This window comes from Arvicola amphibius, chromosome 4 (genome assembly GCF_903992535.2).
Source record: "Arvicola amphibius chromosome 4, mArvAmp1.2, whole genome shotgun sequence".
Lineage (NCBI taxonomy): Eukaryota > Metazoa > Chordata > Mammalia > Rodentia > Cricetidae > Arvicola > Arvicola amphibius.
This window is the reverse complement of record NC_052050.1, coordinates 44,234,932-44,255,923: the sequence shown is the minus strand read 5'-3', so window position 1 is coordinate 44,255,923 and position 20,992 is coordinate 44,234,932. Positions and strand designations below refer to the sequence as shown.

The window sequence follows — 20,992 nt, the reverse complement described above, 5'->3', positions numbered from 1 at the left end:
TAGGCCCTATGGGCCCTGGATAGTTGGTTCTGTGTGTTTTCTTGTGGTGTTCTTGACCCCTCTCCTTCCTCCCCTGCTTCTGCAGGATTCCCCAGCTCCACCTAATGTTTGGCTATAGGTCTTTTCATCTGCTCCCATCAGTTGCTGGATGAAGCCTCACTGATGACAATTACTCTAAGCTACTATCTACAAGTATAGCGAAGGATCATTAGGAATAATTTCTGTCTACAAGTATAGCAAAGGATCATTAGGAATAATTTCTGTCTACAAGTATAGCAAAGGATCATTAGGAATAATTTTATTGACTTATTTGGTTTTATCCCATGTCTCTGGGCTATCCAGCTTCTGGTTCCTGGCCTCCTAGCGGTGTCAGAGGAGGGCTCCCTCTCATGGCATGGGTCTCAAGCTGGACTTTGGTCATTCCCACAAGTGTCCCACCTTTACCCCAGCACATCTTGCAGACAGGACAAGTTGTAGGCTGAAAGTTTTGTGGCTGGGTTGGTGTCTCAATCTCTCCACTGGAAGCCTTGCCTGGTTACAAAAAATGGCCAGTTCAGGCTCTGTATCGTCCATTGATCTTAACTAGGGTCACCCTCATAGAGTCCCGGGAGTTTCCATTATACTAGGTTTCTCTCTCTCCCTGAAATGCCCCCAATTCCAGTCGTCTTTCTCAGTACTCTCTCTATCCTACCCTCACCTGATTCCTGTTACCTGCCCCCAGTCGGCCCTAGATATCTATTCTATTTCCTCTTCATCGGGAGATTCACGTGTCCCCTACCTTGAGCTCCCCTTGTTACTTAGCCTCTCTGGGTCTGTGGATTGTACCACAATTTGATGTGGGAGGTCCTTCTATATATGTGTTGCTCTTATTGGTAATGAATAAAGCTGGTTTGGCCTATGGAAGGGCAGAATATAGCCAGGCTGGAAGATATATAGAGAGAAAGTAGGTGGAGTCAAGGAGACACCATGTAACTGCCAAAGGAGACATATGCCAGACCCTTACCAGTAAGCCACAGCCTTGTGCTGATACACAGATTAATAGAAATTGGTTAACTTAAGATATAAGAGCTAGCTAGAAATATGCTTGAGCCATTGGTCAAACAGTATTGTAATTAATATAGTTTCTGTGTGATTATTCGGGTCAGGGTGGCCAGGAACGAAAGAACAGTCTCTGCCTACAATGATTATCCTTTCCTTTACAGCTAATATTCACATATAAATAAGCAATACCATGTTTATCTTTCTAGGTCTGGGTTTTTTCACTCAAGATGACTTTTTTCTAGTTCCACCCATTTGTCTGCAAATTTCATGATGTTATCGTTATTTTTTAACAACTGAGTAATACATTGTGTTCATGTACCACATTTTCTTTATCCATTCATCTATTGAGGGGCATCTAGGCTGCTTCCATGTTCTGGGTCTTATGCATAAAACTGCTATGAATATAGTAGAGCAAGAATCTTTGTGGTAGGATGGAGGGTCTTTTGAGTAAATGCCCGGGAATGGCACAGCTGGGTCTTGAGGTAGATCAATTACCAATTTTCTGAGAAACTGCCATACTGATTTTCAAAGTGGCTGTACAAGTTTGCACTCCCACCAGCAATGAAGGAATGTTCCCCTTGCTCCACATCCATGCCAGCATGAGCTGTCATTGTGTTTTTGATCTTAGCCTTCTGACAGGGGTAAGATAAAATCTCAGAGTCATTTTGATTTGCTTTTCCTTGATGACTAAGGATGTTGAACACTTCTTCAAGTGTTTCTCAGCCATGTAAGATTCCTCTTTTGAGAATTCTCTATTTAGATCTGTACCCCATTTTAAAATCAGATTATTTAGTTTGTTTTTGTCTAGTTTCTTGAGTTCTTTATGTATTTTGGATATTAGCTCTCTATCAGGTATGGGGTTAGTGAAGATCTTTTACCATTCTGTAGGCTTCTATTTTGTTCTATTGATGGTGCCCTTTGCATTACAGAAAATTTTCAGTCTCATGCGGTCTCATTTATTAATTGTTGATATCAGTGTCTGAACTATTGGTGTTCTATTCAGGAAGTTGTCTCCTGTACCAATACATTCAAGGTTATTTCCCACTTTCTCTTCTATCAGGTTCAATGTATCTGGTTTGGACTTGAGTTTTGTGCAGGGTGATAGATATGGTTCTATTTTCATTCTTCTACATGCTAAAATTCAGTTAGACCAGCACCATTTTCCATTGTATATTTCTGACATCTTTATGAAAAATCAGGTTTTCATGGGTGTGGGGGTTTACAGCTAGGTCTTTGATTCGATTCCATTGATCAACCTATCTGCTTTTATACCATTACTCATGTAATACAGAGATATATTACTATATCTCTGTAGTACAGTTTGAAATCAGGGGTGGTGAAACCTCCAGAAATTCTTTTAATGTACAGGACTGAAACAAAGACTTTAAGTATTTTTCTCCTATTATTCCTTGGCATATAAGAATTGAATTAGTGTATTTTGGATTATGTTGTGTTAGAATATTTGTTTAGAAATTGCTGTTTGAGTTGCTCATTTGAGTTTCATAAAAAATTTTTAAATGAATTTTAATTTGGGAATAGGACACAATTATCAACAAACTTCTGCCTTTTGTACTATGAAGTAAAGTAGTGTTTTTAGAATTGATGGTCATAAAATCAACACTTCAATCAATTCTGAAAACTGTTGAAGATGTTCTCTATACTACAGCATCAAATCTTCAGCCAAGATTCTAATCTTGCTACGCCTGATAATCTGAGTTTGACTCCTGCAACCCACGTGGTTGGGAGAGAACCAGTTTCTGAGAGCTGCTGTGGTCTCTGCCTTGCCATGCATCACTAAGACCTCGACTCAAGGCAGACTGCCTTCCCCTAACCTTTCAGCATGGTCTTCTCACTCTATGAATGGCCCTGTGTGGATGGACCGTGGCCCTTGTAGTTTTGCCCACGTTGTCACGATACTAAAATTAAACACTGGAAGCTCATGCTTCTTGTTGGCTGACTTGGCTATTTTGGCTATTTGCCCTTAGGTGTTTTATTTCTCAAAACCCTGAAAAAAATGCTTCTGAATCTTTCTTAGATCCTACTTTGGCCTCACTGGGCTAGCCCGATAGAAGGAGCAGATTGCTCTAGGTATGAGGGTAACTGAAAGCTCCTACTCCTATTCCCAATCTACCCCCCAGGAATGATGCAGAGACGAGATAGCCTCAGCATCTCTATCAAGCATCAAGAGTACTGTGCGTCTGCTCTCTAATCCCAAGGCCTCAACAGCTTGGTCAAGCCACTGAGAGAGGAAAACGGGGGCCTCACTTCTTTCCTTTCCTGTCCACGTCTCACTATATAGCTCAGGCTGACTTTGAACTCACAATTCTTTTGTCTCAGTCTCTGAAGTCCTGGGACTGTGAGCATGAACCATCATATCTGGCCTAGTTACTTTTAAAGATGTTGCCTTTTCATCCAGCCCCAAGATGTGGAAAACTCTAAAGCTAAAGATGAGTAGAAGGAAGCAAAGCAAACCTGGAGCAAGCTTTCATTATACAGACAAAGAGCCTTTAAATGTTTATTACTATGACGTAATTTGTCTGAGAGCAGCCTTCTCACCGCTTCCTCCCTGACTCAGACGATTCTGGCATGTGCTGCCTCCTTAGCCACTGGATGCATCCCAGGATGCGTCAGAACAAGTTTTCCTTCGTAGGTTTCAAAATTAAAGCTTAAAAATAAAGTTATAATTCATGTGCATGTATGTGTGCCTGCTTATCTGTAAGTGTATCTGTAAGTGTACCTCATGTGGAGTTACGGGCAGTTGTGACCCACCTGATGTGGGTGCTGGGAACTGAACCCACGTCTTCTGCAAGAATAATAAGTGCACTTAACCACTGAGTTGTCTGTTCAGCTCACCCAAATTGGAATATTTATTTATTTTATAATATTTAGGGGTGTGTGAATGCATGAGCTCATGCCGCGCATTGTGGCCCTGGTCTGCACTCTATGCGCTAGACCCCAGTTCGCAAGCTTCGGGCAAGGGGCTGGAGGTTGAGAATTCACACACAGAGACAGACCAACACGCAGACCTTCAAACACTGATACCAAAGCTCCCCTTTATTAGCACCATGGAGGCTTAAATACCATGTGTACCATGTGCATGCAGTGGCCTATGGAGGTCAGAGGAGGGTGTTGGATCTCCTGGAACTGGAACTGCAAATGGTTGCAAGAGGCTTCGTGGTTGCTGGGAACTGAACCTGGATCCTCTGCAAGAGCAGCCTGTTCTTAACCACTGAGCCATCTTTCCAGCCCCACCCTCCAAATGCTGGAACTTTTAAACTGTATCTTTTTCCTAAGTATCTTACTTGCCTTAAGGAGAAAGTCTATTTTCAGGAGGTCCTGGATCTGGTCATACTGGAAACCAACTAAATTCTCACTCACTGTCTTTCTCACCTACATGTATGTGTGTGTGTACGGGTTATGTGTGCCACATGTGTGGTGGTCAGAAGACAAGTCTCTATAGTTGATTCTCTCCTACGACCATGTCAGATCCGGGGATCGAACTCATCAGACCTGCAAAAAAGTGTCTGCATCCTCTGAGCCAGTTCCCCAACTGACTCGCTCTTTCCTCATTTTGTTCAAGCAATACTCTCTTTTTGCCTAAGGCAATTTGTAATATATTCTTCTTATGTGCAACCAAGAGTTTTGAGTTGGGGGTCAAAATTTTATTTGCTTGTTTCTTTTTTGTGTGTGCGGTTCCGGGATCAAACCCGGAGCCTTGAGCATGCTAGTAAGTGATCTTCCACTGGGCCACATCCCTGATGATATCACTCTTAAATGTTAGTGAGACATTCATATTTAATAATTGTGTAATATTGAAAAGGTCTAATATGGCCTGATTTTCCTACCTGCTCCGAGCTAGGTTCAATGAAGTACGTGGTGATGGAGCTGATGCCAGATGTGATCCTGAAGAGCCACCTGATGCCAGTGACCACAGTGTGCAGGACATGCTCCCTGCTGTGCACATAGTGATAGGCGGTGCTGAAAGCGTTGGCAACACCCTGGGAAGACAGACAGTTCAGCCTGCGTTTTTTAAAATTACAAAGTGGTCACTAATAATTGTCTCTTAAATCTATGATCAACAAATTAGTTAAAATCAGTTCTCAGGAGTCACTCTGAGATTCTGTTATGCAAAAAGGATCATCAATACCTTAAAAGTGTAGAGGGGACCATATAACCGTTTATACTTTATGAGAGATATGTGCTGTCAGAAGAAGATAAACTTAGAAAGGAAAAGTCATTTTGTTATTATTATCATTATTGTTATTGTTGTTGTTATTGAGATGGGTTCTCATTATGCGGCTCAGCCTGTCTAGCATGGAACTTGCTGTGTAGACCAAGCTGACCTTGAACTCATAGAGATCCACCTACCTCTGCCTCTCAATTTCTGGAATTAACCTGACTCCCAATATTAATTTTTTTGTATATATGACCTTTACCATTGGGTGGGTCAACAGAACAGAATATGTTTGATTTCAATACTTACAAATGCTAGTCACACATTCTTCCTATAAGTAAAAGACTGTTCCACAGAGAGGGGATGGATGGGAAGCCCATAAATCCCAGTTGTGGCCTTGTCAAAAAAATCTAGGGTAGTCAGGCAGTGGTGGTGCATGCCTGTAATCCCAGCACTCGGGAGGCAGAGGCAGGCAGATCTCTGTGAGTTCGAGGCCAGAATGGTCTACAAGAGCTAGTTCCAGGACAGGCTCCAAAAGCTACAGAGAAACCCTGTCACAAAAAAATCACAAAATAAATAAACAAACCAAAAAAACCAAAACAACGACAAAAAAACCAAAACAAAACAGAAAACTCTAGGATGATTCCTTGATAGGGGAACCACTTTGAGACTGGATGAAACATAATAAATCTTGTTGGCTTATGACTTATTATTACATGCCTTTCATATGGATAGATAGAGATTTACATTATAGTTTGGTTATGCGATCCAAAGGGACTTATAAAATTGACAAATGCCTTTTATCTGCTCAAAAATAGAACAAAAAAATCTTTAGCTAACTTGTGCACACCACACATTCCATAATTGTGTTAATACAGATATATATGTTACCTTTAAAAGTTTGTATGTGTTTTCAGGAAAAAAAAAGGACCAGGGACCAATAAAGACAAGTATCCCAAGTGATTCAGCCTCTCAGAATGCCTCTGTTGCAGTTTCCTCAAAATTCTGCATCCAGAACAGCTTCAAAACTGCTAGCTGAGAGGGTCTGGGATCACAGACTACTCTATCCAGGACTTCAGATAAGCTCTACACTTTCCCATCACAAGGAGACTGGATAACAAATGTTACAGCTAGTTTTCCCAGGGCTTGATCATTATCCCAGTTTTCTCAGGGTTCCCTAAAGATGTTATCACCCCAAGATGATGGGAAACAGTCTAGAGAACATGACACCCACATTCCCAAGAGGTAGGGAGGTGGTTTTTGGTCATTTGGTGGGGTATGGATGCTTGTCATTATTTAGGGGGGTTGGTTACAAATTGTTATTGGTAATGGGCAGAAAAAAACCAAACAAAGGATATTAGATTCAAGAATCTCTTTCTGAAGGGGGAAAGGGAATTATAATATAGAAATGATAGAATAAAAGGGAATATTATTAAATCTACCTTTAAACTAAAAAAAAACTATTAATCTCAAATATTTTATATTATTATGGATTTTTGTATATTGATACAAATTTAAGGTTATTTTTGTTATACTGTATAGATTTTTCTATTCTTGCTTTAGGTATTATATTTATGCAGCTTATTTAAAAATGTAATGCAAAGTTCTAGTACTTGAAAGCTATTTAAAATAATTTAGAAATACAGGTTAGTAGTTAGTCATCTATAATAATGAAACTTGTAGTCATATTAGATATGTTTTCAAGGTGAAACAGAGATATATATATATTAAATTAATTGGTGGTCTTCAAATACTTCAGAGACCTACAGAATATGGCATTTAAGATGTTTTAATAACCTAAGGATTTTCATGGCATTGAGACATGTCTGCTCCTGGAAGCACCAATTTACTTCAAAAAAGGATGATGGACATCAAAGAACCTCTATATTGAGTTTGCTTTTATTGTGGCAAAGTTAACCACTAGGCAAAAAATTGCCCTTGCCTTGACTGCTGACAGTGTGTTTTCCAAACTGGACAAGAAGGACTCAAAATAAACTTTGCCAAGACAAGATAGGACAGTCCTTCAAAATTCCTGCTTCAGAGAAAAGTTTTTCAAGATTTTCTAGATTTGTAGGTCAAAGACAGACGTCCCAAAATTACAGAGGAACCATGGTTGACTGTTCAGGAGGCCAGATGTCTATGTTGTTTCTTAGTTTTGGTTATTGCTTGCTCTGCATTTCTTGTTTACTCAAATAATATTATATCCTTCTCAGGTCTCTGAAGTGGTTAAAGAGAAGATAATTATAGTTTTACAGTTTTCCTTGTTACCAAATTCAGAAGAGAAACTTACATATGAATTACAAAGTTTATAAGGTTAAGAAACATAAAAGCTTAAGTTGTTTATCTAAGAATATTTTTTTAAGGTCTAAAAAGATATTTTTAAGATGGTAATATAAGCCGGGTGGTGGTGGCGCACGCCTTTAATCCCAGCACTCGGGAGGCAGAGGCAGGCGGATCTCTGTGAGTTTGAGGCCAGCCTGGTCTACAGAGCTAGTTCCAGGACAGGCTCCAAAGCCACAGAGAAACCCTGTCTCGAAAACCAAAAAAAAAAAAAAAAAAAAAAAAGATGGTAATATAAGTAATGATAGAAAATGGTTTAGGTATAAAACTTTGTACTCACTAAGATAAGATTAATAACATTACTTTCTCTGAATTTGACAAATACAAATAGACTGGATATTGTAAATGTAATTCTTACCTGATAATTGTTCTTATTGTATATAGTTTTATTATGTTAGAGTTAAAACCCTTCCTTTTTAGTTAGACAATACCTGATAATTGTCCTTATTGTATATAGTTTTATTATGTTAGAGTTAAAGCCTTTGCTTTTTATTTAGACAAAAGGGGGAAATATTGTGGGATATTTGTACACTGTATGAAGATATATTTGCTGTAATTGGTGTTAATAAAAATCTGAACAGCTAGTAGCTAGGCAGGAGGAATAGGCAGTATTTCTGGGGACAGAGAGGACTCTGAGAAGGAGAAAGGCAGAAACATCAAGAGACATGGAGAAGAAACAGGAGGTGCAAGATGGAAGAGCAGTAACACCATGTAATAGAACATAGATCAATACAAATGGGTTAATTTAAGTTATAAGAGTTAGTTAGGAACAAGCCTAAGCTATAGGCTGAGCTTTAATATTTAATTAATAAGTCTCTGTGTTATTATTTGTGAGCAGGAAATCTTACAACAAAATCTGTGAAGAAAAATCTTACAACAGACCACAGCATCCATGGCTTTAAATCTATAGCTTTATTGCAATTTCTACCCATAAAATTAGATAAAAATATACCAGCTATTTCACAGTCTGAAATGTGCCTGGCATTTTTTTTTTCTTTTTTCTTTTTTTTTGGTTTTTCGAGACAGGGTTTCTCTGCAGCTTTTTTAGAGCCTGTCCTGGAACTAGCTCTTGTAGACCAGGCTGGCTGTGCCTGGCATTTTCATGATCTAATTTGAAAACATGAATTCTCAAGAAAGATTTGGGCTTCTTCATTTTCCTCAAAAGTTAGAACACTAAACAAGAGCTGCAAGGATGCATATCATTATTTTTGTATCCCTTGTGGAGAGAACAAAGGAATTGATAGGGAGCACTATAATAAAAACAAACATATTTCTTTTTCCTAGCTTCATTTTTGCTGCTGTGAAAAAAATATCCTGACACAACTCAGGAAGGAGAGGGCTAACTCGAGACTGCAGTGCACTGTTTCAGGAACTTTAAGGCAGGAACTTAAAGCAGCTAAAGCAGTGGTTCTCAACCTGTTGGGCATGGTCCCTTTGCAAACCTCTGTCTCCTAAAGCATTTACATTATGATTCAAAACAGTAGCAAATTTTCAGTTATAAAGCAGCAATGAAAATAATATATGGCTAGGGTCACCACATCATGAGGACCTGTATTAAAGAGTCACAGCGTTAGGAAGAAGTTATTAAAGGTCAAGAACTGCTGAAAAAGCATCACATGCATGGTCAAGAGTGGAAAGAGAATAAACTTAAGCATCTTTGTTTGCTTGCTGCTAGGTTCAACTAGCTTCCTCCTAACACTGTTCAGGAGCCCTCTGCCTTTGGAATGGTCCTGGCTACAGATCCCTGTCTTTGAATGGTGCTGCCCACAATAGGTTGGATCTTCCTACAGCAATTAACAACCAAGACAACTTCTACAGACATGCCCAAGGGCTAACATAATCTACATAATCCCCATGGAGACTCTCTCCCCAGTTAGTCTGGCTGTGTCAAGATAACAGTTAAAGCTACCTAGCACACCCTTCTACATGTTCATTCCTATTTTGTGGATCTCAGGGGGTTAGTCATTAGTTCTGTTACAAAGCATCATTTTCTCTTCCTATGCTAGTGCTAGGAGAAATATGAACAATAGTCCCAGAGAGACTCGAGTATGGATGTGTCCAAGTCCTTCACAAATTATAATGAACATGTCAAAAGGCTGAGAATAAGGGCAACAGAACAAGCATGGTGACACTGTCTGCTTACAGCTTTACTCTCCTTCCCGCCTTCCAGGGTTGACCTTGAAGACCTATAGACAGAGAAGCTCTTGGCTACTGCTCTTGTAGTCTTCTAACTTACCTGATAGAATTTGATCTCATGAGGTAGGAAGATGTTTGTTTCATGAGGATCGCGAAGAGTGTCAACTGCCAGGACCCCAAAGATCCTCATATACACATCCTGAAGAGGCAGAGCCAGGAATGAACCATTATGCTCCTTCTTACTGCGGGTATTATTCCAGAAGAAGACGTTGCCATGGTGCTGAACTTGTGGGACATGGATTGGCTGGCCTTCATCCACTACTGTAAAGCTGTTGAAAAGGGATAAAAAGGATAGGGAAAAGTCACAGGCTTTAGATTAAACCACAGAGAAGACAAAATATATGTAGGGGAGGTGGATCAGGTAATATCACCAGTTTAGAGGATCTGACTTGGAAAAATTTAAAATAAATCTTAGGGCTAGAAGTAGTTCAAAGGTAGAGACCATGTGTGTGGCATGTGTGAGGCATGCAGTTCAGTCTCCAGTACCACGAAAGAGAAGCAGAAATAAGGAACCAACCTTAGATTCTAACAGAGGCTCCCAATTATAGAGCCAACATTGTAGAACCGAGCCCCTAAATGGTGAACCATTTCCAGAATGAGAAATGATCTGGTAAAACCAATTAGAATCACGGGGCTTGAGTGATGGATGGATCAGCAGTTAAGAGCACTGTTTCTCTTTAGAGGACCTAGGTTCGATCCCCAAAACCCACATGATGGCTCATAACTCTAGTTTCAGGGGATCTGATACTCTCTCCTGGCCTCTACAGGCACCAGCCATACAAGTGATGCACAGACAGACATACATCCCAGCAAAATACCCATATACACAAAATAAATAAATTGATTAAAAATACAACAACAACAAAAACCACTTAGGACTGGAAGCCCATCAGGTCCCATTCTGGAAGCGCTGGTGACTTAGAGACAGTTCTCTCTTGAGCAAATCACTAAGGTTCAAAGCCAATTCATTTCAGAAGGGAAAAAATTGTTTTAGAAAGATATACCCAGAGCCAGGCATGGTGGCACAAACCTGTACTCCAGAATGAGACCCTATCTTTAAAATGAATAGAAAGAAACAGACTCTTCAAGTTCTTACCTGATTCCCTTCATGTCCCTGTAGAGCACTTTGTTCAGTACAAATGGAGCATCATCTAGGGTACAAGCCACATTCCTCAAGAGAATGTTCCCTCTTTCTGGCAGGAGTATGTTTTCTTCTAAGAGGGAAATGTGAGCACTGATCTTCTTATTTCCATGAGCCTCAGCATCCTGGGACAAAATATTTCTGATCATGGATTTGTATTTGTCAAGGGCTACAGAGATCCCCTAATCCCTTTGTTAGCCTATTTGGGAATCTAGCACCAATTATTTCGTTGAATAAATCATGCAGATATTACCAACCATGGGCAGTGCAAAAAAGACATTGCCCTTCAAACCTGACTTGTATTTATGGGGATGAGTGACTTAATGTGTAGTTAGGTTGTTTTACTAAAAATAAACATAACCCAAACTGCAACAAAACCTCTTAACTCTAATCAAATTAAAGGTTCAAAACTTAGATCCTTTAGAATCACATTCCTAGTGAGGTTAGGGCCTCAGCAATGCGTATTGACTCCTGAGGGCGTAGCAAGAAGATGCCTTCATCCTGCTCATGTTTCCTTCTCCATCTAAACAGAAATGGAAAAGCAAAGCTCCTGAGGATCTGCTCTAAGTTTTAAAAAGATTTCTTTATTTTTATGTTATGTGTATGGCTGCTCTGCCGACATGCATGTGTGTGCTCCACGTGCTTGCCTGGTGCCAGCAGAGGCCAGAAGAGGACATTAACTCTCCTGGAACTGGAGTTACAGGTGGTTGTGAGTCACCAGGTGGGTGCTGGGGACTGAAGCTGAGTCCTCTGCAAGAGCAGCAAGTGCACTTAACAGCTGAGCCAACTCTTTCCCGGAGACAAAGACTTATAAGATTAGGTTTTACTGTGGCATTCGTCCAAGTTTGTTTTTGTTCTTTCTCCTTTCACCCACTCTTTCCTCCCCCCACTCCCCATGGCCTCCTTTCTGTTTTCATGCTACATGTGACCCTTCACATTTGCCTCTCTCTCTCCTCAACACTTTTTGTTCCCTTCTCATGGTCTCTCATTTAGTTTCACAGTCTGTACTCATTCCTGTGGTGACTATTCTTGATGTCAACTTGACTGCATCTCAAGTTAACCAAAACATAAGATGCTGGGTACACCTGTGAAGGATTTTTCTTGGTTTAATTATTTGAGGGGGAAGACCCACCCTAAATCAGGATCCTTTGAGGAAGATCTAGCTTAACTCTTGGCCACAACTTCTGGGGGCAGCCTATAAATGACATGGAAGAACAAAGCATTGCTCTTTGCCTGCTTGCTCTCACTCTTGTTGGCAAGGTCATTCCTTCACTGGTATTGAGTCTATTTATCCAGGATTCCAGTGGAAACTGAAGACCAGCTGAGACATCCAGCCCCATGGACTAAACAGCTACTGGAGTCTTAGGCCTTTCATTGGCAGACAGTCATTGTTGGACTAGCTGGACTACAGCCTGTAAGCCATTCTAATACCCCTCCCACACACACATCTTTTGTCTGAGACAGGTTCTTTCTATGTAATCCTGGAGCTCACTATGTAGACCAGGATGGCCTTGAACTCACAAAGATCCTCCTACCTCTGCCTCCTGGATGCTGGGATTAAGGGTGTGTGCTATGTGCGTGCGTGCGTGTGTGCGTGCGTGTGTGTGTGTGTGTGTGTGTGTGTGCATGTGTGTGTGTACTGTCAGTTCAGTTTCTCCATAGAACTCTGAGTAACACATTCCCTTTATTCATAGAGACACATTATTAAAAGTTAGGCTCTGCTTATGAGGGAGAACAAGCAATTCTTATCATCCTGAGTCTGGGTCATGTCACTTATTCCTAGAAAGCTCCATTTTTCTGCAAATGTCATAATTTTTTACAGTTTAGCAAAATTCCATGTGTACCTGTGTCACAATTTCATTATCCATTATTCTATTTATAGTCCTCTAGGCAGCTTCTATTTCTCTGCTGTTGTGAAAAATGTAGGAGTGAATGTGGACATGCGCGTATATCTGTGGTAGGTATAGAGTTCTTTCTTTGGTATATGCTCAGGAGTAATATAGCCAAGCCACATGGTGGTTCTACTTATTAGTTTTTTGAAGAACATCCACACTGATTTCTATAGTGGCTGCATTAGTTTATACGTTCATCAACACTGGATAAAGCTTCCTCTTTCCCCACATCCTCACCAGCTTTTGTGGCCATTTATTTAGTGATGGACAAGTTGTTCTTTCACCTCTACACACAAACCCTGGCATGCTCCCCAATAATAAAAATGAACTTTAAACAACTAAAAATTATTTTTTATGGGTAAATTATTCCACAAGCATCATGCAAAGTAAATGCAGCCTGCACTATTGCATATCTCCCTACTGACATTTTTCATTATCACTCAATTATCTAGTCTTGGCATATTTGATTCTCAGAACAAATATGTTTCCAGGATATCATTTATAGAACAAATAATAAAAACCCAGAGACAGATATTGGGGTTCAACCAAAAGCCAGAAAAGCAAAACAACCAAACTACTAGAGAAGACTCACCTTTCCCAAGGCTGAACAACTGCAGACTAAGCAGATTTAGCAGTCAGAGCCTCTCTCTCCTCTCATTTTATGTTCCCTCTAGTACTGGGATTAATGGTGTGAGGTACCAAAACATTTCTGCATTGATCTTGTGTAACCCAAGGTGGCCTTGAACTCACAGAGCTCCATCTGTCACTGACTCCTAAATCCTGAGATTAAAGGCACGTGCCACCACTTCCTGACCTCTAGTGGCTTAGCTTTGTCCTTCTGATATTCAGGCAAGCTTTATTTATTAAAACATAAATAAACATTACTATATTTCCCCTTTCCATCTAAAATAAAAAGAGGGTTATGACTAATATAAGAGAAACTATATACAATAACTATGTACAATAAATACAGAAAATAATTATGTCAACAATGTCTAGCCATTTGCATCTGACAAATTCAGAGAAAATACTCCATGTCTATCCTTTCTTGGTGAGTCCAAAGTCTTGTACCTAATCATAACTTGTTTTCTGTGTCTGGAAAACTGTAACTATCTAGTCTTCAACTTCCTCAGAGACCAGAGAAGGAAATAATATTATCTGAGAAAGCAGGGAGTGCAGGCAAGTGACTTCTAAAAAAATGTGAGAAATGACAGAAAACGCCGGGTGCCTGGATAGTCACTCAAAGGTCCTCTGCAATGTTGGGGCATCCTTCTTTGGTCTATGTGCCTAGCATATTCAACAGACTTTTCTGTGAAACAGGATAGTTAGAAGGGCTCTCCCTCCTTGTCTTGACAATGTTTGGCAGTCACTTTGTTTTGTGTCTTGCTTGTCCAATTATGACAACATACTGTCAGCAGTCAAGGCAAGGGCATTTTCTTGCCCAGTGGCTTACTTTTGCCACAAAGAAAGTAAACTCCATGAGGAGTTTCTTTAATGCCCATTATCTTCTCTGAAGTAGATCAGTGCTGCCAGGAGCAGACATTGTCAGAAAAAGAAGAACCTATGTTATTAAAACATCTTAAATGTCATATTCTGTAGATCTCTGAAATATTTGAAGATGACCTGTCTAGCTAAAACATATCTTTGTTTGACCTTGAAAATATACCTAATGTGACTACAAGTTCGATTATACTAGGCGATTAACTACTAACCTGCATTTCCTTATTATCTAAAACAGTTGGTAATAATAATTTTCAAGGACTAGAAATTTGCATTTCATTGCTAAGTGAGTGGTATAGACAATACTTGAAATAAGAGTGTATATATATATATATATATATATATATATATATATATAGTATGTTCTAACAAAATCCCAGCTTTATCTTACTTAGCTTGCTTTCTTTTTTATTTATATTTTAAAAGACAGAACTTTGCATAGATCAGTCAAGCCTCAAATTCAGTATATAGCCAAGAAAGATTTTAAATTCAGAGCCTCTTGGTGCTACATTTTGAGAGTTGAGACAGCAAATATGTGCCACTCATACCTGATTAATGAAGAGCTGGGGTTTGAACTCAGAGCTTCATACATGTTAGACACCCTAGCAATGGAACTACATTCCCAGCCCCTCACTTAGGTTTGAGTCATTTATATTTTTTGTAATAAAATAAATCATCTGTAGCATCACTCAGTGATTTGTTTTTCAAGCAAATTTTATGTGTTCCTCCTTTGTAGCCACTGAATATTACATGCTGTGAGAACATATTTCCTCTTACATTACTTTAGAAAGCATACCTGGGTGAGGGCCCTAAAGGTCTCAGTATACACTGGCTCCAGGGACACCCCACTTGTCTCTGCAGCATGTTGGATCTGATGTAGCCATTTCCGTCTTGCACAATTCCTTAGGCCCTCAGTGTGGCTCCTCTCTAAAGCACCCATCAGGAATTCCACAATGCTGTCCAGAACTTGGTCTTCATTGCCTCTGAGTTCAGACACAACCAACTCTATGTACCTCTGAAACTGCTTTGAAGACAGTTTGACTTCATGACCAGGATGGGACTTTGGAAATTGAATGTGCAGTTTAGCTAAAAGACGTAAGTGAGAAACAGAAAATGGACTAAAGTTTATTAACCTGAGAGAAAGCTGAAGCCCTCGCATGTATGTTCTATGGATAAGTGAGTACATTAAAGGGATTTCTGAGCACTGAGACTGACTTCCTGTATAAATTCAGTATGACTTCTATGCTGGCTTTGTTTGTGTTTTGATTCTACCTCCAGCCAGGTGAGTCCCTAGAGCCTACTGTAACTCCTCCTGACTGTTTGTCTTCCCAATCCTATCCTTCTGCTCTTTGGCACTGTCCCTTGTGGCCACTCATTTCCATTCCTACTTTTATAACCCCAAATAGATTTTATCACTTTATAGTAGGCTTACTAATAGTAAATGTATGTAAATTCATACATATTTTTAAAACTAAAAACACTACCTGTTGAGCGAGGACCATGTCTCAAGGGTAGTGGACTCGACTAGTATCCACAGAGCCCTGGGTTCAGTCTCCAGGACACATACATATACCACACACACACACACACCCACACACACACACACACACCACATATAATACTACAAATGCACATACACACACCACACACATACAACACACACATCACACATATAATGCCACAAATACACATACACATACCACACACATACACAAAACACACACATATAGTACCACAAACACACATATACACACCACACACTATACACACATACACATAACACACACAACATACACATATAATACCACACACATACACACCACACACACATACACATCACATCACATCCACACAAACACACACACCACACACTACACACAATACACATCACACACACATATAATACCATAAACACATATACACATCACACATACACAGCATACACACATACACACACACACACACACACACACACACCATACACACATGCACCACACACACGGCACACATTGCTTATATTTTCCAGGATTTAGGAGGCTAAAGCAGAAAGAGCCTGAGGTTTTGGAAATAGCCTGGGCTGCCTGAGAAGATCTTGTTTTTCTCAAAAGGCCAAACTAAAGCAACCCACACAGTTTGCATTATGCAATTCCATGATTCAAGTTCCTTCTTGAATCTAGCCTAGTTTCAAATCATACCTGCCCTCCGTACCATCAAAGAATGGTATTCTCTCCCTACTCATAGTTCCTGACTGCAGCTTGCATATATCTGCACCCGCACTTTAAAAAGCTATTGTTCTACCAGATATTATATTCTGGTCATGGTTTCCCCTCCTTCGTCTCCTCCTAGTCTCTCCCTACCACCTGTCCTAAACCCCAGATCTACTCCTTCAAAAAAGGGCAGGCCTCCTGGGGATATCCACCAAACATGCTTATCAAGGTGCAATGAAACTAGGCCCCTCCCCTCAAAATAAGGCTGGATAAAGCAACCCAGTAGGAGGAAAAGGGTCCCAAAAGCAGGCAAAAGAGTCAGAGACAGCCCCCACTCCCACTGCTTTTTTCTTTTTAAAGCAAGGGGCTAGAGAAATAGCTCAGAAGTTTAAGAGTATTGGCTGCTCTTCCAGAGGACTCAGATTTGATTCCCAGTACCCACATGGCATCTCACAACCATCTGTAACTCCAGTTTCAGAGGATCTGACACCCTCTTCTAACCTCCAAGGGCACAAGGCATGCATATGGTGTATATGCATATATATGCAAAAATGCCCATAGACATAAAGAATAAAAACTAAGTCCAGTCTAGGACTCTCCAGCCCCAGGGCTCTCCAGGCCCAGGGCTCTCCAGGCCCAGGACTCTCCAGGCCCAGGGCTCTCCAGGCCCAGGGCTCTCCAGGCCCAGGGCTCTCCAGGCCCAGGGCTCTCCAGGTCAGGACTTGTTTTTTCATTCAACATTAAATTACCAAGTTCATCATGTTATGTGTGCAGCTCTGACTCATTCATCTTAGCACTGTACTCATTATGTGAGTGAAACATCGAGTATTTGCTCTGGCAATATGCATTTCATGTATTTTTAGTATTTCACCCCTGGAAGCTGCATTATAAGCATTTTGGTACATGTCTCCTGGTGCATCTATGAAAGCATTTTGACATTTATTATACATTAACAAGTCAAACGGATGTGATGGCTTATGATTGCTAACCTGATATGATCAATTATTATCTTGGTAACAAATCTCTGGGCCTATCTGTGAGGGAGTTTTTAGATTGGGTTAATGGAGGCGGCAGGGTACATTCCTTGAGCTAGATCCCTTGAACTAAATAAAAAAGAGAAAGTGAGCTGAGTTCCAGCATTCACCCCTGTTCGCTTCCTGACTGTGGTAGCAATGACAATGTACCAGCTACCTCCCTCTCCTAACACCACACTTTCCTCACCAGGATGGCCCATGCCCCAAATTGAGAGTAAACCCTCCCGCTTTGATGAGGTACGCTGCTTTGATGAGGTATTTTTGTCATAGCAGAGGAGAGTAACTGATAGGGCACATGCCCTTTCCTTCTAAAGTGGGTCCTAGCTTTTCTCTCAAAATGTTTTCCTTGTGCTTTTTCCTTCCCTTTAATGATGAGAACATTCATCCGATACCATTTATTTGACAATTAAGAAGCACTACCTGGAACTTGCAGTCATTCTGTCATGTGCAAGCTCTTATTTCTGTAGTTAAGCATCATTGATTTTTAGCTCTTTAGCATCCACTGATTTTCTTCCTAGTGTTTGTAGTTACGGTTTTGCCTTGGGGAAACCAATCTCCTTTCATTGCTGTTCGTGGGTTTGAGTGGGATCCCTTGTAGTTTTAGAGGTAGAACATGTACTCCAGGGTCATACCAGCCAGGGCATGCTATGCGTCTAGTTAGAGTGGCTGGTTTAGTGTAGTATGACACCAGGTCTTTTCTGTTTGCTTGTTTTTTTTTTTTTTTTTTTTTTTTTTTTTTTTTTTTTTTTTTTTTTTTTTTTTTCCAGAATCTCACTATTCAGTCCTGGATAGCCTGGAACTTGCTGCATAGACTATGCTGGACTTGAACTCCTGGGCGCTAGGGTTAAAGGTGTTTGCCACCATGCTTGAGTGATTAGGTGGAGGATATTCCATTTTATCCTTGTTGACTTGAATGATCCTGAGATAATGTGAGTCTGAACCTGCTTACCACAAAGAAAAGGATTGTATGACAATCGGACCAAAACAGAGAAGAGAGAGGGCTGGGCTGAAAGCAAGAGAATAAGGGAAGAACTGGACACTTCCTAATGTCAGAATTTGAACCCCAAAATCTAGCTCTGAGCTACTCTGAACTAGATGTGGACATTACATATGTGAGTGGGTTCCTTTCTTTTTTGGGGGGTTGGGTCCTCTATTATTTGAACCAAAGCATCCTAAGTGTCTCACTCAGTAAACAGATTAAAAGTTCTTCAAAAGTCGGGTGCAGTAGGTGGTGCACACCTCTAATCCCAAGATTTAGGAGACAGAAGCAGGAGGATCTCAATGAGCTCAAGGCCTGCCTGATTTACATAGTGAGATCCAGGACAGCCAGGGCTAGAGAGATCCTGTCTCCAAAACAAAGCAAAGCAAAGAACAAACAAACAAACAAAAAAGTGCTTTGTGGTTCATCTTCTTACTGATCTTTGTCTGCTCTCATCCCCTTTTCTCCTTAGCAATCTGGTCTTCAGGCCATTGTGATGGGCAGAACAAGGGAAGCATCTGCTTTTGGTCAGAGAAAGTCAAAGTGATGTGGAGCAGAGTATCACAGGTGCTGAGAATGGCATCCTTGGAGAAAAGTTTGGATAGTTGTCAGAGCCTGAGCAGCGTGAGAACCACAGTGGAAGAGCAACCTTTAGCCTGTGTGGGCAGAAAGGTGGCTCTACAGAGACACGGGTGAGGTTTGGCGTCAAAGTCCCATTTAAATTCTGAATGCTGAGAGGAGTGAAAAGAGCATCCAAATGGAAGACCATCTGGTCTACCTACAGAGTCACAGCCTAAGCAAGATGCAGAGAATATTTATAGCCAAGGGAACTCCAATGTGAGAAATCAGTCTTAGTAAGACTTTCAGGTAGCAGTCAGCTCTGTGTCAGGAGCCAGAGCCTGAATGGGCTGAAGAGGGCATCTATGTGAAAAGGGGCCTTGGCATGCATGCAGTGTTAGAGCCGATGTTAGGCACGTCTATGGGGCTGATGTGACAAGGGGAAAGGATCTATAAAAGTAGAAAGAAATAAGAATGGTTGCTGTTGTTTTGAATTGAACATGGAGGTATTGGTGTGAACTCATGATTTTTAATATTAGTAGAGATGTGTTTTATATTCACATAAACATGCATGTGCATATGCAAATTTACTACCTCTGTCTCCTGAGAAACCAGAGAATAGTGCCTTCGGAGAAATGAGCATGTTCACATCTTGACTTCTAAACACTACCCTTCAATTAAAAAAAAAGCTAAGGTAGTTCCTGGGGAAGCTGATTATTCAGGATGGAAAGAGGCGAAGCATAGGATGCACCTGGAAGATCTTATAACAGAAAGCCAAGGAGTGCTCAAGAACAATGGAGACATTAACATGCTAGAGAGAACTGTCTACATTCCTTTAAAAAGAGAAAATACCTACCTGCACAGTGGTTCAGAAATCCTCAATGTCTAAGAATCTTAAGAAAAATCATGCTGAGTGCAAAGAAGCCTTACCTAAAAGAGTGTGTATCATATGATTCTGTTTTCATGAGGCTGGGCAGTGGTGGCACATGTTTCTAATCCCAGCACTTGGAAGGCAGAGGCAGAGGCAGGTGGATCTCTGTGAGTTCAAGGATAGCCTGGCCCCTCTGGAGCACACACACGTTCCTATTCGTCTGCACACGCTGGTACTCAACTGATTCTCATTTAACAGCTCTGAATTTCTGGGTCTGGTGGTATAGGCCTGCAATCCCAGTTACTCAGTAGGCTGAAGCAAGAGGATTGAAAGTTCAAGGTTGGCCTAGACTACACAGCCAGTTTAAAACCAGTCTGGAAAGCTTAATAAAACATTACATTTTTTTTAAATGGCTGGATAGTGGTGGTGCACATGTTTAGTTTAATCCCTGTACTCGGGAGGCAGAGGCAGGTGGCTCTCTCTGAGTTTGAGGCCAGCCTGGTCTACAGAGTGAATTCCAGGATGGCCAGGGCTACACAGAGAAACCCTGTTTTGAAGAAAGAAAAAAATAAATAAAATTTTAAAAACTAAAGAAAGGGATAGAAAGATACAGTTCAGAGAGCTTGGCCATCATACATAAGGCTGTAATTCAATCCCAGGATTGAAAGGAGAAAAAAAATTAAATGTATCAGCAAGTTTGGAACAGCTAACGTGCATACATCTGCGTGTGTGTGTGCGCGTGTGCATGCGTGTGTATGTGTGTTATATACATGTTTATGAGTGTGTGCACTTGTGCATGTGAAGGCCAGAGACTGATGTTGGCTGTCTTCCTATATTCGTTTCCACTTTATTTTCGAGACAGGGTCACCCACTGACTGGCTGACCACTATGCTCCAGGGATCCTTGGGTCTCTGCCTCCCCAGTGCTGCAATGCCTGGCTTTTATACAGATGCTGAGATCCAAATTCAGAGCCTAAGCTCTTATAACGAGAACTTTTCCAACTGAGTCACTCTCCACCTCTAATGCTTGTTTCTGACTTTGTGTAATGCACAGAAATGA

At 40.7% G+C, this 20,992-nt stretch overlaps 1 protein-coding gene across 1 annotated transcript in view; it reads right to left on the bottom strand.

Annotated features, from left to right (window-relative positions):
- Positions 1 to 20,992, bottom strand: part of Efcab5 (EF-hand calcium binding domain 5) — a 92,589-nt gene that overhangs the window by 20,383 nt on the left and 51,214 nt on the right. Inside the window, exons 10-13 of the mRNA XM_038327891.1 lie at positions 15,081 to 15,370; positions 10,848 to 11,017; positions 9,792 to 10,020; positions 4,887 to 5,039 (exon numbers count right to left, since the gene is read on the bottom strand). Of these exons, the coding sequence (XP_038183819.1) occupies positions 4,887 to 5,039; positions 9,792 to 10,020; positions 10,848 to 11,017; positions 15,081 to 15,370 (842 nt within the window). The remainder of the gene's footprint in view (positions 1 to 4,886; positions 5,040 to 9,791; positions 10,021 to 10,847; positions 11,018 to 15,080; positions 15,371 to 20,992) is intronic.